General features: G+C 43.5%; 1 protein-coding gene across 1 annotated transcript in view; it reads left to right on the top strand.

Moving 5' to 3' along the window:
• Window positions 1-18,893, top strand: part of GTF3C1 (general transcription factor IIIC subunit 1) — a 1,928,973-nt gene extending 1,910,080 nt beyond the window's left edge. Inside the window, exon 37 of the mRNA XM_069210709.1 lies at window positions 18,478-18,893. Within this exon, the coding sequence (XP_069066810.1) occupies window positions 18,478-18,702 (225 nt within the window). The 3' untranslated portion in view covers window positions 18,703-18,893. The remainder of the gene's footprint in view (window positions 1-18,477) is intronic.
• Window positions 18,894-19,153: the final 260 nt, after the last annotated feature.

Below are 19,153 nucleotides of genomic sequence, written 5' to 3'. Positions count from 1 at the left end.
CACCACCTGGGTAAGGTAGAGTGTTGCCTGGGGGTCACTCCTGCGTTGAAGTTCGGTTCCTTCAGGTCCTGAGGGCTGGGGGTGCAGTGTTGGTTTCAGGCGTCGGGCCCCTTGTTAGAGGCAGTCGCAGTCAGGGGGAGCCTCTGGATTCTCTCTGCAGGCGTTGCTATGGGGGCTCAGGGGGGTCGTCTCTTGTTACTCACGGGCTCGCAATCACCGGGGAGTCCTCCCTGAGGGGTTTGTTCTCTGGATCTCGAGCCAGGGGCGTCGGGTGAAGAGTGTGAAGTGTCACACTTCCGGCTGGAAACATACAGTCTTTGAAAGTTGCTTCTTTGTTGCAAAGAAGTATCTGGTTTTGAGCAGGTCCGCTGTTCACAGGAGTTTCTTGGTCCTTTAGTCCAGGGCAGTCCTTTGAGGCTTCAGAGGTCGCTGGTCCCTGTCGGATGCATCGCTGGAGCAGGTTTTTTAAGTTGGAGACAGGCCGGTAGGGCTGGGGCCAAAGCAGTTGTTCTCTTCCTCCTCCTCTGCAGGCTTGTAGGTCAGCAGTCCTTGTTTCTTCAGTTTGCAGGAATCTGATTTCCTGGGATCTGGGGAGCCCCTAAATACTGAATATAGGGGTGTGTTTTGGGCTGGGAGGGCAGTAGCCAATGGCTACTGTCCTTGAGGGTGGCTACACCCTCTTTGTGCCTCCTCCCTGTGGGGAGGGGGGCACATCCCTAATCCTATTGGGGGAATCCTCCAAACTCAAGATGGAGGATTTCTAAAGGCAGGGGTCTCCTCAGGTCAGGACACCTTAGGGCCTGTCTTGACTGGTGGGTGACTCCTCCTTGTTTTTCTCATTATCTCCTCCAGCTTTGCCGCCAAAAGTGGGGGCAGTGGCCAAAGGGGCGGACATCTCCACTAGCTGGAATGCCCTGGGGCGCTGTAACAAAAGGGGTGATCCTTTGAGGCTCACCGGCAGGTGTTACAGGTCCTGCAGGGGGAGGTGAGAAGCACCTCCACCCAGTACAGGCTTTTTTCCTGGCCACAGAGTGACAAAGGCATTCTCCCCATGTGGCCAGCAACATGTCTGGTGTGTGGCAGGCTGGGAGAAACTGGTCAGCCTACACTAGAAGTAGGGTAGGTATTCAGGGGGCATCTCTAAGATGCCCTCTGGGTATATGTTACAATAAATTGCACACTGGCATCAGTGTACATTTATTGTGTTGAGAAGTTGATACCAAACTTTCCAGTTTTCAGTGTAGCCATTATGGAACTGTGGAGTTCGTGTTTGACAAACTCCCAGACCATATACTCTTATGGCTACCCTGCACTTACAATGTCTAAGGTTTTACTTAGACACTGTAGGGGCATAGTGCTCATGCACATATGCCCTCACGTGTGGTATAGCGCACCCTGCCTTAGGGCTGTAAGGTATGCTAGGGGGGTGATTTACGTATGCCACAGGCAGTGTGAGGTTGGCATGTCGACTTAGTCATTTTCTCCTCACCAGCACACACAAGCTGTAAAGCAGTATGCATGTGCTGAGTGAGAGGTCCCCAGGGTGGCATAAGACATGCTGCAGCCCTTAGAGACCTTCCCTGGCATCAGGGCCCTTGGTACCAGAGGTACCAGTTACAAGGGACTTACCTGAGTGCCAGGGTTGTGCCAATTGTGGAGACAAAGGTACAGTTTAGGGGAAAAACACTGGTGCTGGGGTCTGGTTACCAGGATCCCAGCACACTTTAAATTCATAACTTCGCATCAGCAAAGGCAAAAGGTAAGTGGGTAACCATGCCAAGGAGGCATTTCCTTACACCGTGATAAATTGATTTGAGACAAGTTGAAGATTGGTAAAAATTTAGACACATCTAAGACTTCCAATACTGATATTTCCGCGTCTGCAGATACTGATGGGACTGATCCAGCTGAAAATAGGGTCTCCCTCTCCCTCTGTTCTGTTGTCTTCTTCGGAGGCTGTTCCTCTCTCTTCGATATTCTAAAAAAAAGCATTTATATTTTGCATAGTCTGTGATCTTACTTCATTCTAGGGGTCATGTCTATTGGAGCCGCCCTCACTGTAGGAAAGTACCATCTTGCCTGGCATGTTACCCACATATTTCACTGTATATATGTTGTTTTGGTCCTTGTGTCACTGGGACCCTGCCAGGCAGGGCCCCAGTGCTCATAGTATGTGCCCTGTATGTGTTCCCTGTGTGATGCCTAACTGTCTCACTGAGGCTCTGCTAACCAGAACCTCAGTGGTAATGGTATCTCTCCTTCCCAAATTTGTCACTAACACACTAGTGACTAAATTTACCAATTCACATTGGCATACTGGTACACCCATATAATTCCCTAGTATATGGCGCTGAGGTACCCAGGGTATTGGGGTTCCAGGAGATCCCTATGGGCTGCAGCATTTATTTTGTCACCCATAGGGAGCTCTGACCATTCTTACACAGGCCTGCCACTGCAGCCTGCGTAAAAATTACGTCCACGTTATTTCACAGCCATTTACCACTGCACATAAGTAACTTATAAGTCACTTATATGTCTAACCTTCACCTGGTGAAGGTTGGGTGCAAATTACTTAGTGTGTGGGCATCCTGGCACTAGCCAAGGTGCCCCCACATCGTTCAGGGCAAATTCCCCGGACTTTGTGAGTGCGGGGACACCATTACATGCGTGCACTATACATAGGTCACTACCTATGTATAGCGTCACAATGGTAACTCTGAACATGGCCATGTAACATGTCTAAGATCATGGAATTGTCACTCCAATACCATTCTGGTATTGGGGGGACAATTCCACGATCCCCTGGGTCTCTAGCACAGAACCCAGGTACTGCCAAACTGCCTTTCCGGGGTTTCCACTGCAGGTGCTGCTGCTGCCAACCCCTCAGACAGGTTTCTACCCTCCTGGGGTCCAGGCAGACCTGGCCCAGGAAGGCAGAACAAAGGATTTCCTCTGAGAGAGGGTGTTACACCCTCTCCCTTTGGAAATAGGTGTGAAGGCTGGGGAGGAGTAGCCACCCCCAGCCTCTGGAAATGCTTTAATGGGCACATATGGTGCCCATCTCTGCATAAGCCAGTCTACACCGGTTCAGGGATTCCCCCAGCCCTGCTCTGGTGCTAAACTGGACAAAGGAAAGGGGAGTGACCACTCCCCTGACCAGTACCTCCCAGGGGAGGTGCCCAGAGCTCCTCCAGTGTGTCCCAGACCTCTGCTATCTTGGAAACATAGGTGTTGGGGGCACACTGGACTGCACTGAGTTGCCAGTGCCAGCAGGTGACGTCAGAGGCTCCTTCTGATAGGCTCTTACCTCTCTTGGTAGCCAATCCTCCTTCCTTGGTAGCCAAACCTCCTTTTCTGGCTATTTAGTGACTTCGAGGACGAAGAGTGGTGGTGACTCTGCGGCCGGCTTCAAGACCTTCCTCTCAAACGAGACTGTGAGCGCCACGTAGTCTAGTGTCGGGCCACCATTAGCTTTAGGGACCACTCCCTCAAAGCTTTCAGGCTCATGGCCAGACACTCAGAGCACGACTTCGGGTCGTGATCGCGCTCCAGTCACCAAAGAGACATGAGGTGCGGATTCGTCACCAACATCATTTGGTGACAGAAGTCGCAGGGCTTATAACCGGTCTTGCAGGACATTCCTCGACGCATCCATGACCTCATTAAACAGAATTCAACAAAAATGTCGTCGTAGTCATAAAGTGACTTAGGTAGCTCTTCTCCGGATCTGCGCGTAGGCTGGCACGGAAGGGCAAGAACTGACATCAGCGCGCTGGAGTGGTGCCTATTTACAACTGCGACATCATCCTAGGCGATCACGATGCCAACGACACCCGTGGAATCGACCGACAGCAGAGGTACTGCTCGAAGAAAAATCTCCGGATCCAGACTGACGCCTGGGGAATCTGCAACTAGAATATGTCTCTACCAGATATATTGTTACCGAAGGTAAGTAACTTGTACTTTGTCTTGTGAAATGTCAATCAGTGTCACATTACAGCTGTTATTGTTCAAATAATCACTGTATGCCACTATTTGTGAATGCGTACCAGTCCAAATAATAATATTTTCATTATATCTGCCCTATAAATGGATATATTGGGTCGACTCTGAGTCTTTGTTAGGCCAGGCATGCCCCCTCAAACCAACACTTAAATAGGTTGGCATAGGGGGGAGCAAATCTGGAACCCATAGGAGTCTCTTGCTTCTTATGTAACCAATGGACAGCATAAATAAACTACTGGTTAGAATCATTTCTGCTATCTCCAAAAGCATTAGTGTGTTTAAAGAAGTTAGCACGGTGTGTCGATAGAAAGTGAGCCAAAGCGATCGTACCAAACTCCCTCTTAATGCAGGTGTAGAGACTCTCCTTGTCTGTCATAGACCCCTTATGTCCTGAGTCCCAGATGACAACCTCAGATACACTTAAAACATCTGTATTATCACCTGCCTCTTTCCCCTGTGCTGGCGCTGCTTGGACTAGTGGACGGGGTGCCGACGGATTTGCGAAGGACTATTACTGCTGTTGGCTAAGCAAAGAGTGGCGATGTGTTGGGGGAGGGGCCGGTCTCCTCGCGGGGTCGACTGGCTGCGAGATGCGGCGTTTTGTCAGGAGCAGTTAACGTTTGTTTGGAAACTGGCCCCTGAGGGCTCCCGCCCAAAGGACATTTGGGAGAACTTGCGCTCCTATCTGGAGTCTTATAAATGAAATGTTGTGTGCTTTCTTGGTTGGCCATGCACATGGAAGACCCGTTCTGTGTTACCGCCTGTCTGTGCCATGTTGGTTTGTTGGGATAGATGACGGTGCTGCCCGTGTTCCTCCCTTTCGCACTTCACTTCTTTTGTTGGTTCCTTACCTGTTCTTTTTCCCCCCTGGGAGTGTGGTAACATTTAGCCCATTTTTGAGGTATGTTTCTAATGTTAATCTCTATGGCCAGTATGCGATATGTTGACCGGACCCTGCTGCAGTGATTATAATGGGACTATGTCCCTTATTACATCTATTATTGGCTGGCTATAAAATTGATGCTTGGGCATTGCTGGGATTGTCTTTGTTTGTATATGCCCTGCTCCTGGGCTTGTTGTATGGTTAATAAACTGAATAAATAAATATAACAACAACAAAAAATCTGTAGTATCACAAATATGAGATAGTAAATTTGTAAGGAAAGGTTTCAAAAATACATATAAAAATTCTGACAGATTTTCAATAGATGACCTTGTTCACAAAAATATTGGTGGGCCAGAAGTGAACAGTGCTGTTGTATGTCTCGTTGGACTCATATACATACACAAGTTTCTGGAAGAACCTTAAGATATCTGTATTCTGAGTCAGAAAGAAGTCCACTTTTATGCTAATGGTTCACACAAATGTTAATAGCAGAAGAGGTTTTAGCCATTAGGGTTTTGTTGTAAATTTTGATAACACTGTGTTTTTAAGACGCTGTAAAACTTCATTGTGATAACACATCCCATTCATAATTATGACATTAACAGCTTTGTCAGCCTCACAAATCACTTTTGAACCCTCTGTCTTAATTTTTGGAGAGCTCTAAATTCATCCTTAATTAGATTTTCAGACTTGGATCTAGAGTGACTTAACGAGAGCTGTTTATCTTCCAGTTTATAAAGATCATACATAACAAGTTTTGCAAATAATTCTATTCCTTGAAAGTGAATGTTCTGTGAAATACATTTGGATCAAGGTTTCAGACCACTGTCACATTGGAGTTCTGGTAGAATATCCAATTCCCTCAACAATTCATCCATATTTACTACCATAATCATGATCCATTGATGGAAGATAATGATCATCCTGAATATTAGAGATATTCCAATTACACATAGGTGTTTTTATTCACATCATAGATTTTATGTCTGTCCATAGGAAAAAAACGTTTGTTTCAGGGTTCTAACTAATTTATATAAACCAGCATGTATATCCAACAAAACACATTTGGTAGAAGAGGAAAACGTAAACCTTTATTCAATTAATCAATTTCTTACTAACTCAGCGTATATTCTGACAAATTGACTTCCAGATCAGTCATATTCAGTAAACTAGTAACCTCTATATTGATGTGCCAGGCATTACCTCTTTTTCGACTGGTTCCTTATTCTTACTCCTATGTTGGAATCTGTTCATTCTGTTCTTTTCCTGCACCCATTCCTGATTTTGTGTGGGTGAGGTTCTGTTTGACACTCATCCAATATCTTTTCAGTTCCTCTAAAACAGTTGAAGGGTTGGATTAAAGCCACTGGTACCAGATGTAGTTGGCACAGCTTCATATATTGATGACGTATCCAAGCTGCTACCTCCACTAATTTGTGGCTAAATTATTTCTTAGTATATGTTTCTAGGTCGCAAAGTCCTGTTTAGATTTCTCCGCAGTAGTGAACACACTGCCATTACTATAATCTTGATCACCTCTAGTTATTTTTCGCATTGTCCTTCCTTTGACAACTGCTTGGTGTTTCTGAATCTCAGTTTTAAAAATACCATAATTCTTTTCTGTAGCCTCTTTTAAATTCAGTTTTATTTCTTTTTCCAAATTCTTTATCTTCTCTCTGAGTTTTGTTGCTTTCTTATCGGCATGTTTAATTAGAATGTTTGTCATAATAGATAAACTATTATATACGTTTTCCTCCCATTCCTCCAATCGATCACTATCTAGATCATTAAAATTGGCAGAAGATTAAAATATGCTGTCCCCAAGGGACTTTATCTTACAAACATTTTTTTAGCGTTATGCCATCCCACCATTTGGACAGTTCTTGCTTTTTTTTATTTCTCCAATCCAATATATTTATTCCTCAAACTCTCATAAGAAGGTCCCTTAGATGTCTGATGTATTTTGAATGCTTTGGAGGAACAACACAAATCATTTTCCACCTCTTCCGGTCATCATCAAAGGAAGTCATTGTTTAAATAAAGCAATTTGAAGGAGACAAGGTGCTGGTACCACCACATATATAGTACAAATCAGAACTGTTATGGGTGTATTGCCACACTACAAGTCATTCCCAATCACTTGAGCGCTACTCCATGGGTAACCGCTCTAAAAGAAACCCAAAGCAAAATACTAAGAAGTAAAAATCTGAAATATGGGAGAAGTATTCTGTAAGTAGTTACATGAATCTAATTGAGTCTTTCCGTTAATGTCGTAACAAAATTGGTGTGATAAAGATAATATTCTTTATTATCTTTATATAATGTGAAATACATGACGAGGATGCCAATATAAAACTTGTGTTTAATTTGAAGTAAACTTTGTATGAAATTTAAGGGCACATGATATGTGACTGTCTTGTGTCCTATTTGTATATGGCCACTATTAATGTTAAGGGGCTTTATGATAAGTTTTAGTATGTATGATTTTAAATGTGTATTATGTTTTATGTACTTGGACAGCCCTGATGAAGTCTCTCTGTCGACAGGACAAAACACATAGACTGTATTTGTATTTCACTATATATATGAAGAACATAGAGTATCCTCTTGCTCACAACCATCTTTGTGGAGACTTTTTATTGGAAGGACTCAATTAGAATTGTTTAACTGCTTATGGAGTGCTTCTCTCAGATTTGAGTCTTGAAGATTTATACAAGATCTCATTTTGAAGTGATGCAGGTATGCAGAAGTTCTGACTCATGTCCTCTGTTACCAAAGTAACTACTAGTGTAACTAAAACCCTGTAATGGACTCTCCTACTTTATTGGGCAATTCTTTTTGCTATTTTAAGCACCTTGTAAGAAGGACAAGGTAAACAAAAAACGTTAAAAATATTTAGGCAGAGTACAGTGACCGCCAAATTATTGAGACGGTCTTCCTCTTCTTGGCTTTTCCCTCAATAATTTGCTGAGTTTAGTTTTTAAGAGACCCCATTCTGCTGGATGCTTCTAACTGTAGATTCCTCACCAACCATTTTGGGAGCCTCTGCATCTCCTCTGTGTCCTGATACAGCCCAGTGTTCCATGATTGCAAAAAGACCTAGGTAAGGAGCCCAGAGATTTGTCTGGGTAAATAGTATTATTTGTTCAAAATTGTTTGTTTCAGCTACCTGTGTGTGTTTTACTGTGGAGTCTCTGTGTTTCAGGCAGCCTGGCCTCTTTTAAAGTGGTGTTTATTTGAAAATCGTTTTTGCCGTGACTTGTGTGAATTGCCTTGCTAGTTTGTGCCCCCCCCCCCCTTTTTTCTCTCCTAAGTAAAAAGGTTACATACATCTTGCAGAGTGTGTCTTTTAGGAGACTGTTTTTAATCTGTTTGTGTGATTTAAATTGTGCTTAAAAACTGTCTGCCCCCTTGTATTTTTGCCTTTAAAAAAGCCCGATTTTAGAGTGTGCGCCCAGCACTATTGCAGTGTTTGTATCTTAAACAATCTCCCCCTTACCTGGAAAGTAGACTCTGCTAGCTTGGAAGTGTGGATTCAGCCTGTCTGATTCCAAGGAGATTCTGAATAAAGCAGCAGTTGCCTTTCCCCCTGACCACAGGGACTGGAGTTCAGTTAACTTGCTCCTTATATAAGTTCCTATTGGTTGTTGCATATGCTGTTGTGATAGGTTGTTGTGAGACGGTCTTTCATTGGTTGCTGGCTCCAGGGCTGCAGTTATGATTGGTGGACAGGGCTGGGATTCTGATTGGCTGTTGGCTCTAGGTCTGAGATTCTGATTGGCTGTTGGTTCTAGGGCTGTAATTGGTGGATAGGTCTGAGATTCTGATTGGCTGTTGTTTCTAGGGCTGTGATTGGTGGATAGGTCTGAGATTCTGATTGGCTGTTGGTTCTAGGGCTGTGATTGGTGGATAGGGTTGGGATTCTGATTGGTTGCTGGTTTTAGGGCTGGGGCTGTGATTGGTGGTCAGGAATAGGGCTATGATTGGTGATTAGGGCTGGGTCTCCCATTAGTTGTTTGAATCAGGGCTTGAAATTGGATTGGCTAGGGTTAGGACCAGCTTCTTATTGGCCAGTAGGGCTATTAAAGGCTAGGACTCAGGGCGTCTCAGCAAAGGGCGGAGAGGACAAGGGCAGTTGTCTGTTTGGGCCTGTTCAGGGCAGGTAGGGACTAGGGCCTAGGGCCAGAAATGCTGCCCAATTCACATATGGCCATGAATGGTTTCATCCCCTACTCATCCCTCAACATGCAAATACATATTCTACAAAGACATCCAACACATACATCACAAACTGACCACAGACAGATTGCATTGCCCCATCACCCAAAACAATACCCTACATACAACACATATACACATACCCCCCACAACTACTACAGTCAAACACCTTCATTCTCACAGCAAACACTACTCTGTCCACTCCCACTAACACAACCTGCCATCACCCACACAATACAAAACTACAGCATACATTTCTCTCAGTTTCAGTCTCCCAGATACACACTCTGCTCATACTAACCAACAACACTATCCGCTGTTTGCTCCACAAAGTCCACCTGTCGTCATAACAATGCCCAAACCCTGCCTTCAAACACATCATCTACAAACACTCTTCCCCTCTCTAAACCAATTACACACAACCATACAATCCCCACATTTCACTCCACCACACATATTACCTCTTCCGGGCATCGCAACTAATATTAACTCCCCTGACACACACCCATCACCTCTTACACACCTCATACATTCATCTCCAAAACACATCAACACCCCATCTAACACTCAAATTCCACTTAGCAGCACTAACTCACCTACAAATCCCTCACCAAAAACAACTACACCATAATCCCCTCTCATTATTCCACAAAAACAATACCAACCACAAACATCAGCATATCAAAGCAACACAAACTTACATTACACTCATCGTCATACCCACTCCCACCCCCAGGACTACACAAAAAATACAAATTCCATCCTATCTCCACCGCTACCCCCCCCCATTCTTTACAAACACCTACCACAAGCACCCCAACCCAGCAACTTTCATTCACTCGCCTCTCCTCCATTGCACAATTTGGAGCCTTACATCATGATCCACATGCTCTTCCACCACCCCTAACCCATACTCCATCCACACTAAACACACGCAAACGAAATAAAAAACATGCCACTCATAGCAACCCCGCATCCCCTTGTCTGTTACATAATAAAACTACCCTACAAAAAACACTACACTCCTCATGGCTCTCTCAGCCACCAAGTTCACCACCCACACACACAGACCCAACAAAATGCCTCCTTAACCTGCTGGAAGAGGAACACTATGTTGAAAAGCAAGACTATTGTGAGCCTCAAACAGTTATCACAACTAGCAACACTCCTGGTTCAAGCTCACATTACACTACTTACCCTTCTACTAAACAAAACAACACTACCACTAACACACCTTTTCTAAACTGCCAGCTCATAAATGCTCGATCACTCTCAAAAAACAAGCACCACATCTACGACCTGCTCACAGACACACAACCTGACTTACTATTCATTACTGAATCCTGGTTGGGAGATGACATGGCACCAGTGTTGCACGAAGTCGTTCCTCCGGGCTATCAAACCATCACTCAAAACCGTATAGGCAAGAGAGGAGGTGGACTAGCTATTATATTCAAACAGGCAATGAACCTCAGTAAAACAGACAACATCTCCATACAAGGTTGTGAAGCCCTCCTTACCAGATGCCACCCTACTCCAACTTCCTCCTGTAACTTTCTCCTCCTTTACAGACCTCCACCTAACAACTCCACTTTCCCAGATGCTTTTCTAGACACAGTCTCAAACCTTATTACACTATACTCCAATCTATGCATTCTTGGGAATCTAAACATTTGGTTTGACAAACCCAATATGCCCCATCCAAAAGCTATCACCACTGGCCTACTCGCATTGAACCTACATCAGATTGTACACAATCCCACACACATCGCTGGTCACATCCTAGATGTCATTTTTGCTAAGCCTGAACTAGTTACTATTCATAGCATCACGCCAATTACCTGGTCAGACCACCATATGATAACTTTCCGACATACAACTCCACAAATCAACACACCCCACAACTACTTACATACATACACCTATCGACCATGGAGCAAACTCAATTTGGATCACTTAGAAACACAACTAACAGCAAACACAGATCTAGATACAATTCATTCTGTACCAAAACTTTGAGTGGTTACAGGAAGCTTTTGATGTCCTAATACCACTCAGAAAAACTAAACACAACAAAAGAAAATCAACACCTTGGAGAAACACAGAACTTAAAAAGATAAAGCAACAAATCAGAAAGTTGCAGCGGACCTGGCTCAAAACAAACAACAGTCAAGACAAACTGCAGCTACACAAACTTAACAGGATATACAAATCATCAATCAAAAAAGCTAAAAAAAAAAAGATACTACTCAGACAGAATTCAAAATGCTCAGTCTACAACCAAGGAATTTTATAAAATTCTCAATGAATTTCGAAAACCTACATGCATGGAAGGAAGTCATCCCACTACTCAAGATTTCACAAACAAATTGGCAACTCACTACACAACCCAGGCAGACACATTGGACTCCTATTTAAAACAGAAGAAAACCATCAGCACCAACCCCTTCCCTAAAATACCCTTTAAGAATAAACCATCCCAACCTCTACTGTCCTTCAAACAAATATCCCAGGATGAATTTATGGATTTGGTCAAAGCAAGCAGACCTTCTGGTTGCCCTTCTGACCCTTGCCCACCACAAATCTTCAAGAACATCCTTCTATCTACTTCTGCTGCCACACCTGTAAGAAGAATCATCAACAACTCTTTAATTTCAGGGACTTTTCCTGCAGACCTGAAAAAGGCATACATACGACCTTTATTAAAGAAAACAAACCTAGACCCGCAAGACCCCAACAACTACAGACCAATCACAAATGGACCTTTCCTGGGCCAATTGATAGAAAGAGCAGCATTCGCCCAGATGTCACAATTCATTGAAGACAATTCTATACTTTCAGACTTCCAAACGGGATTCCGCCCAGGAAGAAGCACTGAATTGGCACTCATGGCAATCTGGGACGATCTTAAAAACATAGTTGACCGAAATGGAGTTGCTGCACTACTTCTCTTGGACCTCTCAGCTGCCTTTGATACGGTTGACCATGACACCCTAACTCAAAGACTCCACAAAGCCGGCATACAAGGGATTGCTCTCGACTGGATTACTTCCTATCTTCCAAAAAGATCGAATATCATCCACTCGCCCCCCTTCTCATCCGAACCCTACCTCACAAAAGCAGGGGTCCCCCAAGGGTCAATCATCTCACCTTTGCTTTTCAACATCTACATGATATCTTTACCAGAACTGATCAATGATTTCCATCTCACATGCTACAACTATGCAGATGACACACAAATACTACTAAAATTAGAATGCCCCAAAAACATTGAAAACTCACAAATCTTCAGTTGCCTCAGAGCCGTTGATCAGTGGATGACCTGGAGCCATCTCAAACTAAATACCTCCAAAACAGAAATACTCATATGTGGTGACTGGAAAAATTATGACCCTCTGGTCGTCTGGCCTGACGATCTCGGACCACCTCCTCAATTATCCAAGGAAGTTAAAAACCTAGGAATCACCATGGATTCCAAGTTAACTATGAATGCCCAAGTAGACAAATTAGCACGCACAAGCTTCATCACCTTAAAGACTTTACGACTCATCTTCCCCCACCTCGGATTTCCACACAAGGTGCAAGCTACTATCTCGCTTGTACTATCCAAACTGGATTATGCCAATAGCCTCTACCATGGATCATCTCTATCTGTTATGAGAAAACTACAACGTATCCAGAATTCTGCAGCCAGGCTACTATTACATATAAAGCCGCAAGCCCACATCTCCCCTGCCTTGAGAGCACTACACTGGTTACCCGTTGCCAGAAGATGCACTTTCAAGCTGCTTTGTATCACCCACAAAGCTATACATGGAACAGGACCGCTTTTTATCAGAAAGAAAATTACCAAATACATCCAACAAAGAACCCTCCGCTCAAGATTGGCACCCAGCCTTAGAACACCACCATACAAGAAAAAGACTATATGTGGTACATCCTTCTCCGTCCAAGCAGCCAAACTATGGAATTCATTACCCCCAACTATAAGAGCCACAGATAACTTTCTTGTCTTCAGAAAACTACTCAAGAGTTGGCTCTTTCCTTCATAACCACCTTATTCAAACAACTATGAACTGCATATGCCTATGTTGATAAATATTTTTTCAGATTATATGTATATTTCTATTTATTTATAGGTTCTTTAGAAAATATGTATTGCTACTATGTCATAACAATAAAATACACACACAGTCTTTAAACCTGTTTGACTAAGTATTTTTTACCCATGGTTATGTATTGTATGTGTGTGTGTGTGTATATATATATATATATATGTGTGTGTGTATATGTTGTTTCTGTGCTTGGCATGTTCGTGGATCATTGCATGGCTCCTGGGTGGGTTGTTATACTAGATATCTATGAATTCCTGCTCTCATCTTATCACACTATCACACTTATCTAATCATCACTCTTATGTCATGTCTCTATCAAACTATCCTCCATTCTCACTCAGACTCATCCCAAATCCCTTCTACCACTTTCATCTCCTAAATAGCTCTGCCTAAGCTCTTCCCTCCGCTTCCACGTCTAACTCACCAAACCTCACTCTACTACTGTGACCTCCCACACAACCCTACTAAATTCTCCTGCATTTATCTCACCCTGCTACTATGCTCTCCCTAACCCTTCCACATACTCTTCCCCCTCCGCCCCCCCCTTTACTCATCCCAAGCCTTTGGGTTGAGTAAATGAAGGATATACTCCCAATTAACATTTCTGGATTTCTTTCCTCCTCCACCCCTCCATTGCTCCAGTCAATCTAACTAACACACTCTCATATCCGCGGCTCAAATTAACTCATAATAATACTAAAACTGTACTCATTATTTAACGATACAAATCCATCACTAATTCTTGTTGGGTTCCAGAGTAGCGTGCTACTCATCGAAAATCGCTTCGACGTCTCATCAGGGGTAGTAAGCGATATATAAATACGATTACAATACAATAAAATATTCCCCATGTGCCAGACTGGATATGGAATTTTTCACACAGTTATCCTGCAGAATGGTAAGTGGTGCTGTGAGAATCAATGTAGGCTGACTCATTTTGTTGTGGATCTGAACTAGAGAACTGCATATCGGCATCACTTTTGAGCACCTACTTCAGTTCTTTTCTTTCCGCACCTTCAGCCATAGATCCAGAGCTCTGCTTCCTTCTCATCAGTTAACAGATTCCTTCCAAAATCTTTTCCAGTGTGCAAAAGAACAGTGCTCCAATCGAAGACTATAGTGTTCAAACCATGTTGTGACAGTAGGATGCAAATTGCAGTGATGGACCTGCACCAGGTATGCCTCTGGTATTTTGGCTGTGGGTAAGACACCCAAGTTGTGCAGAGAATGTGCTGTCATGCACCTGAAGACAATCTTCAGCCATCAAGTGAAGATGTCGCCAAACCTCATGTAAGTTTCACTCCAGATTGAAAGCACAGACTGTATCTGTCACTCAAGTCTGCTTTTGTGACAGGTCCTTGTTGAAATTGAGATTGTCTAGGTCAAAGTCTAAACCTAAGCATGAGAAGTTAAAGCTGACTCAACCCCATCTCACTACTTTTTGTCCAAAGAGAAGTTAGTCGAGTGTCAAGGTGCCAGTCCATCTTGCTCCCGATCCCTTGCTGTGGATCAGATTCCTCAACTGGTTGCGCTGCACCCGTACTTTCTTGGTCCTTTGGAGACCATGCATTAGGTAAAAGCTTTTAAGAAGGCCATGCTGCATCTTTTTGGCACTCTTCATGCTTCCTTTGATGTGTTTTTGGGCTCCTATGGTACGATACATTCGTCCTCCCGTCGCGTTACTGTTGGTAGTTCCAACCTTCATGTCGTCTGTGCCCCTAGAACCTGCTTAGGGTTCTGCACTGAATCTGGTGCAGACTACTTTTCCAACTTCAAGATCTCGGCCATTGACATTGGTGCACAGGGGCGGCACTTATGCAGCTTTGATGTCACCTCTAAGGTGGAACAAGGCCAAGATAATGTCACGCAACACCATCTAGCGGCACACAAGAGCATTTGCTGTGAACACTTTGGAATCCAGTCTGATTCCTGGAGAATATTGTAAGGGGGAAATCTGCTGCTAGAATATCCCCCTGAAAAGAATTAAGTGACCTCTTATTTTAGGCATTAGGGATTGCTGCTGCAGTCTCACCAGCCACAATATTATTATAACAGAGGTAGAAGACCGTACAGACTGCTTCCACAGTGAACTTTACTCTTGCAAACAATTTTTTTTTTTCTTCTCAAACTCCTTGATGGGGCGGCGGTAACAGTGACTTAGAAAAGCTGAGAGGAAATTGGCTGTGAACACTGACACTTTTTTAATGTTTAAACCATTGGTATCCATAATTGGTCTGTACAGTTTAAACTGTGAAAGACAATGATTTATCCTATTTACCATGCTCATGACTGGCACCTTCTTCATTCCTAAAGAGAGGGATATTTCCTGCCATTCTTAAAGGCTTACATCTGACCTCTCCTCTAACCCTCATACTGGAATTTTTCCCCAATAAGTGAAATATCTTATGTTAAAAGGAGCTAGCCACATGCTCAGCAGCCACCTTTAAAAAGGATGTTGTGTTAGATAATTTGTGCTGTCCTAAGAGGATGGGGACTTGCAACCAAGCTTGAGTTTGAGTTCTTGATACATTTCTCAAACTGGAAGCATTCAGGACGTTCATTTTGTCTGTGATATTGTAGACCTTGGACCTTGAGGACTGGTTAGAGGGCCTGGATCCCGAGGGTGCCTAATTTCATATTCCCATTAGGGGATCGTCTCCCGAAGCTCCACTGCTTCATAGTAGAAGGAATGCATAGTTGGTTCTCAGTTCTGTCTTTCGTCTGTGCCACACTTTTCAACCAGATCTTTTTTGGTGAGCCTGCCTTCTTGAGGAGATAAGGCAAACAAAATGTTCACACAGCTAGATCATTGGCTAGTGAAAGGGAAGAATTTGGGTACAATAGAGAAACATCTGCAAGACACCTGTGTCCTGTTGACCTAGTCTTCTCACTGAATTTCATCAAATCATTTTTACACTTAAGCAGTTCCTCCAGTTTATCAGGCAATAAATGCACATTGAAGGAGTGCATCTATTCTTTGACAGAGGGGTCGCAGATCATTCAGTTCTATGGTTACTTCGACTTTAGCAGTGGCAAATCCATTCTCTTGCTGTGATTTTCCACCACCTGGCAAATCAGATGACTTCATTTTCTACGTACTAAGGTGAAGTTATAAATGATGTGTTAAATGGGAGATGAGATTCCAGTGTCACTAACTGCTGATAACCAAGCTGTAAAAGGGACCAATGCCTTTATGATTGATTCATCCCTTGTCAGTTCATTAGTCCACCTTTATCGAGTTGTCAGTCAGCAGAGCTAGGTATGGCATATACAAAAGGAGCACGTCAACTTGCTGCAGCTCACAGCTGTAGATTTGTCACTCCTTCCACCTCTTGAGTGGGAAAAGAAAGATTAAACACTACCACAATGCATTAAATCAAAGAAGGTGTGTGTGGTTGGTCGAGATATCTATGTAAAGAGACACTGGAGACCTAATTTATGCACTGGAGCAGTCTCCTTTTCTCTAATGCCTCTTGATAGGAAAGACAAGCTATACATTTACTAGAAATTGTAAGGTGCTTATACGTTATTGTCTCGCTGTACAGAACAATTATCCAAACACCTTTGTGAGTGAAATTATAGAGCTAATCAAGTGGAAACAAATAGGTCTTCAATCATTTCCTAAGGACAAGGCATTCGTCTTCAGGCAGATGGAGTACAGTTCAGCAGAAGCTTTACCGAAGGTAAATTACCCCACATACTCATGGTATCATATTAAATGCTTTACATGCTCCTTTTAGATAGGATCAAGCTAATTCAATTTTTTTTAACATAAACAGTTGTATGTTTTATCTGATAGAGATTGCAGATTCCTTTCCTTAGAATTTCCCCCAGGCGTCAGACTGGATCAGGAGATTTTTTGCTTTGAGCAGTACCCTTGGGTGCTGTAAGGTGACGTCGGTCTACTCTGCATCCATCGTTGGCGTAGTGGTCGCTGTGATGACATTTCTATTGTATATAGGCACCAACCTTGCACGCTGACATCAGTTCTTTTCTTCCCATGCCAGACTTCGCACGGATCTGGAGAGCTACCCTCAATCGCTTTTTGACTGGCTTTTCGACCTTGGTGCGTTGATATGTGTTCCCGTAAGACAAGATTCAAGCCGTGTGACTCCTGTCACTGCATGATGTCAGTGACGGATCAGCACCTCGTGTGCTTGTGGTGCCTGGAGAGCGACCATGACCTGAAGTTGTGGTCCGAACGTTGGGTCATGTACCCAAAGGCTTTGAGGGAGCAGTCCCTGAAGCTCATGGTGGCCCAGCGCTCCGCTCTGCGCCGCTCTCGCTTGAGAGGAAAATCACGAAACCATTCATGGACCCATCAACACTCATCCTTGTCCCACTCCAAGTCCTCGGGACATTCAAGTCACAAAAAGAAACCGAAGAAGAACAAGCGTTCTTCGACTTTGTCCCATCGCTTGGATGATACGACGCGGGAGGAGCATTGTTTTTCCAGGCCTCCATCCTTGGATCCTGCTTCTGGGTCGACTCCGCGCCTCCCCAAGTTTCCGTGAGCCAGAACCACCCCTGCCCAGCTCAGTGAGTTTTATGAGACCATGCGCATCATCTGATGGCCCGATGTGGATTCCGAATTCAACGGAAATTTAAGTCCCCAGGTTGGAAGCTGACCCTTACGAGAATCGATACAAGTACGGAGAGGCTATGGAGAGGTCGCTGTACTCTCTAGAATACCAGCTAGAAGATCCCTATGCAGAATGGGCTCAGAAATCGGGTGAAGTCAGTGATCTAGACACCTCCCTTGACTCTGGCATGCTTTCTTCCCCTACTGTAGCTACTCGGGAGGGAGCCTCATACTCAGCGGTGGTGTGAAGAGCGGCTGAGGTCCTGGGCCTCGAGCTACCTTCCGTGGCAGTCAGGACTAATCAACTGATTGAGGTGCTTCAGCCCGGGGCTTCCACATCTGAACTCTTTTCTCCCTTCAATGAAGCCCTCACTGATGTCCTGCTTGGGACGTGGTCTAAACCCAGCACAGGAGCTCCTGTAAATAGGGCAATACTAGAACAAGAATAAGTCTCTGCCAGATAATTTGTTACCAAAGGTAAGTAACTTGTTCGTTTATTCTCTAGGTAAGGGCACTGTGGGATAGGAAGAGGCTATTGTTAAAGCATAATATTTGTATGTGATGTATAATTTCCATGAGTGCAAACATTCATTGTTCTATAAGTGTTTTGTATAGTGAAAAAATAAAATAAAACACATTTTACATCTCCTTTAACTGATTATATTTTACAGGGGTTAGAATTTATTGGATGTGTCAAAACAAGCTACATTGAAAAGTCTTCAGCGGTGGTATCTCTCTTCTCTTTGCCTATAATTGAAGAAGAAATTAAAAATCCGAAACTAAACCAGAACACACTCCTTTTTTACGAACCCACAATTGATTGTACAATAAAACTTGGTAGAGTATTCCCATCAGAATTGAACTGGAATAAATGGCTGAATCTCATCCATGTTTAAAAAGTAGCTGTATATAACTCCTTTTACCTAAAAAGTTGAGAATTGTATAGAATCTTGTGCTTTTTACTGATATCATAAGTGTTTCACGTTTTTTTTTTTTTGCTCAGCTTTTGCTTTAAGGACAGTGTCTACCATTTAATTTCAAATGGCCAATTTGCCCCACTCTTGCAAAATAAATATTTTTAAATTGATTGGTTAAGTTTTCATTTGCTTAATAACTTAATGTATGTGTTCTTATTTGCTGTGGAGACACCGAAGGATTAAAACAGATATCCATTCCTGAACAGCTTACCTTCCCATAGAGTGAATACCTAAGCAGATTATAAGGTGCTGTAGAAAAGGGGAATGGAGGACCAGATTCGGGTGTTTCTGAAAAGCCACCAGTCAAGAGCGAAGTGCAGAACATTGTTTGAATTTTCAAACTAAACACTTGTTGTACATATAACATGGA

The sequence above is a fragment of the Pleurodeles waltl genome, chromosome 10 (genome assembly GCF_031143425.1).
Source record: "Pleurodeles waltl isolate 20211129_DDA chromosome 10, aPleWal1.hap1.20221129, whole genome shotgun sequence".
Lineage (NCBI taxonomy): Eukaryota > Metazoa > Chordata > Amphibia > Caudata > Salamandridae > Pleurodeles > Pleurodeles waltl.
Note: the sequence above shows the minus strand (reverse complement) of the source record. Positions and strands in the feature narration are given on the sequence as shown.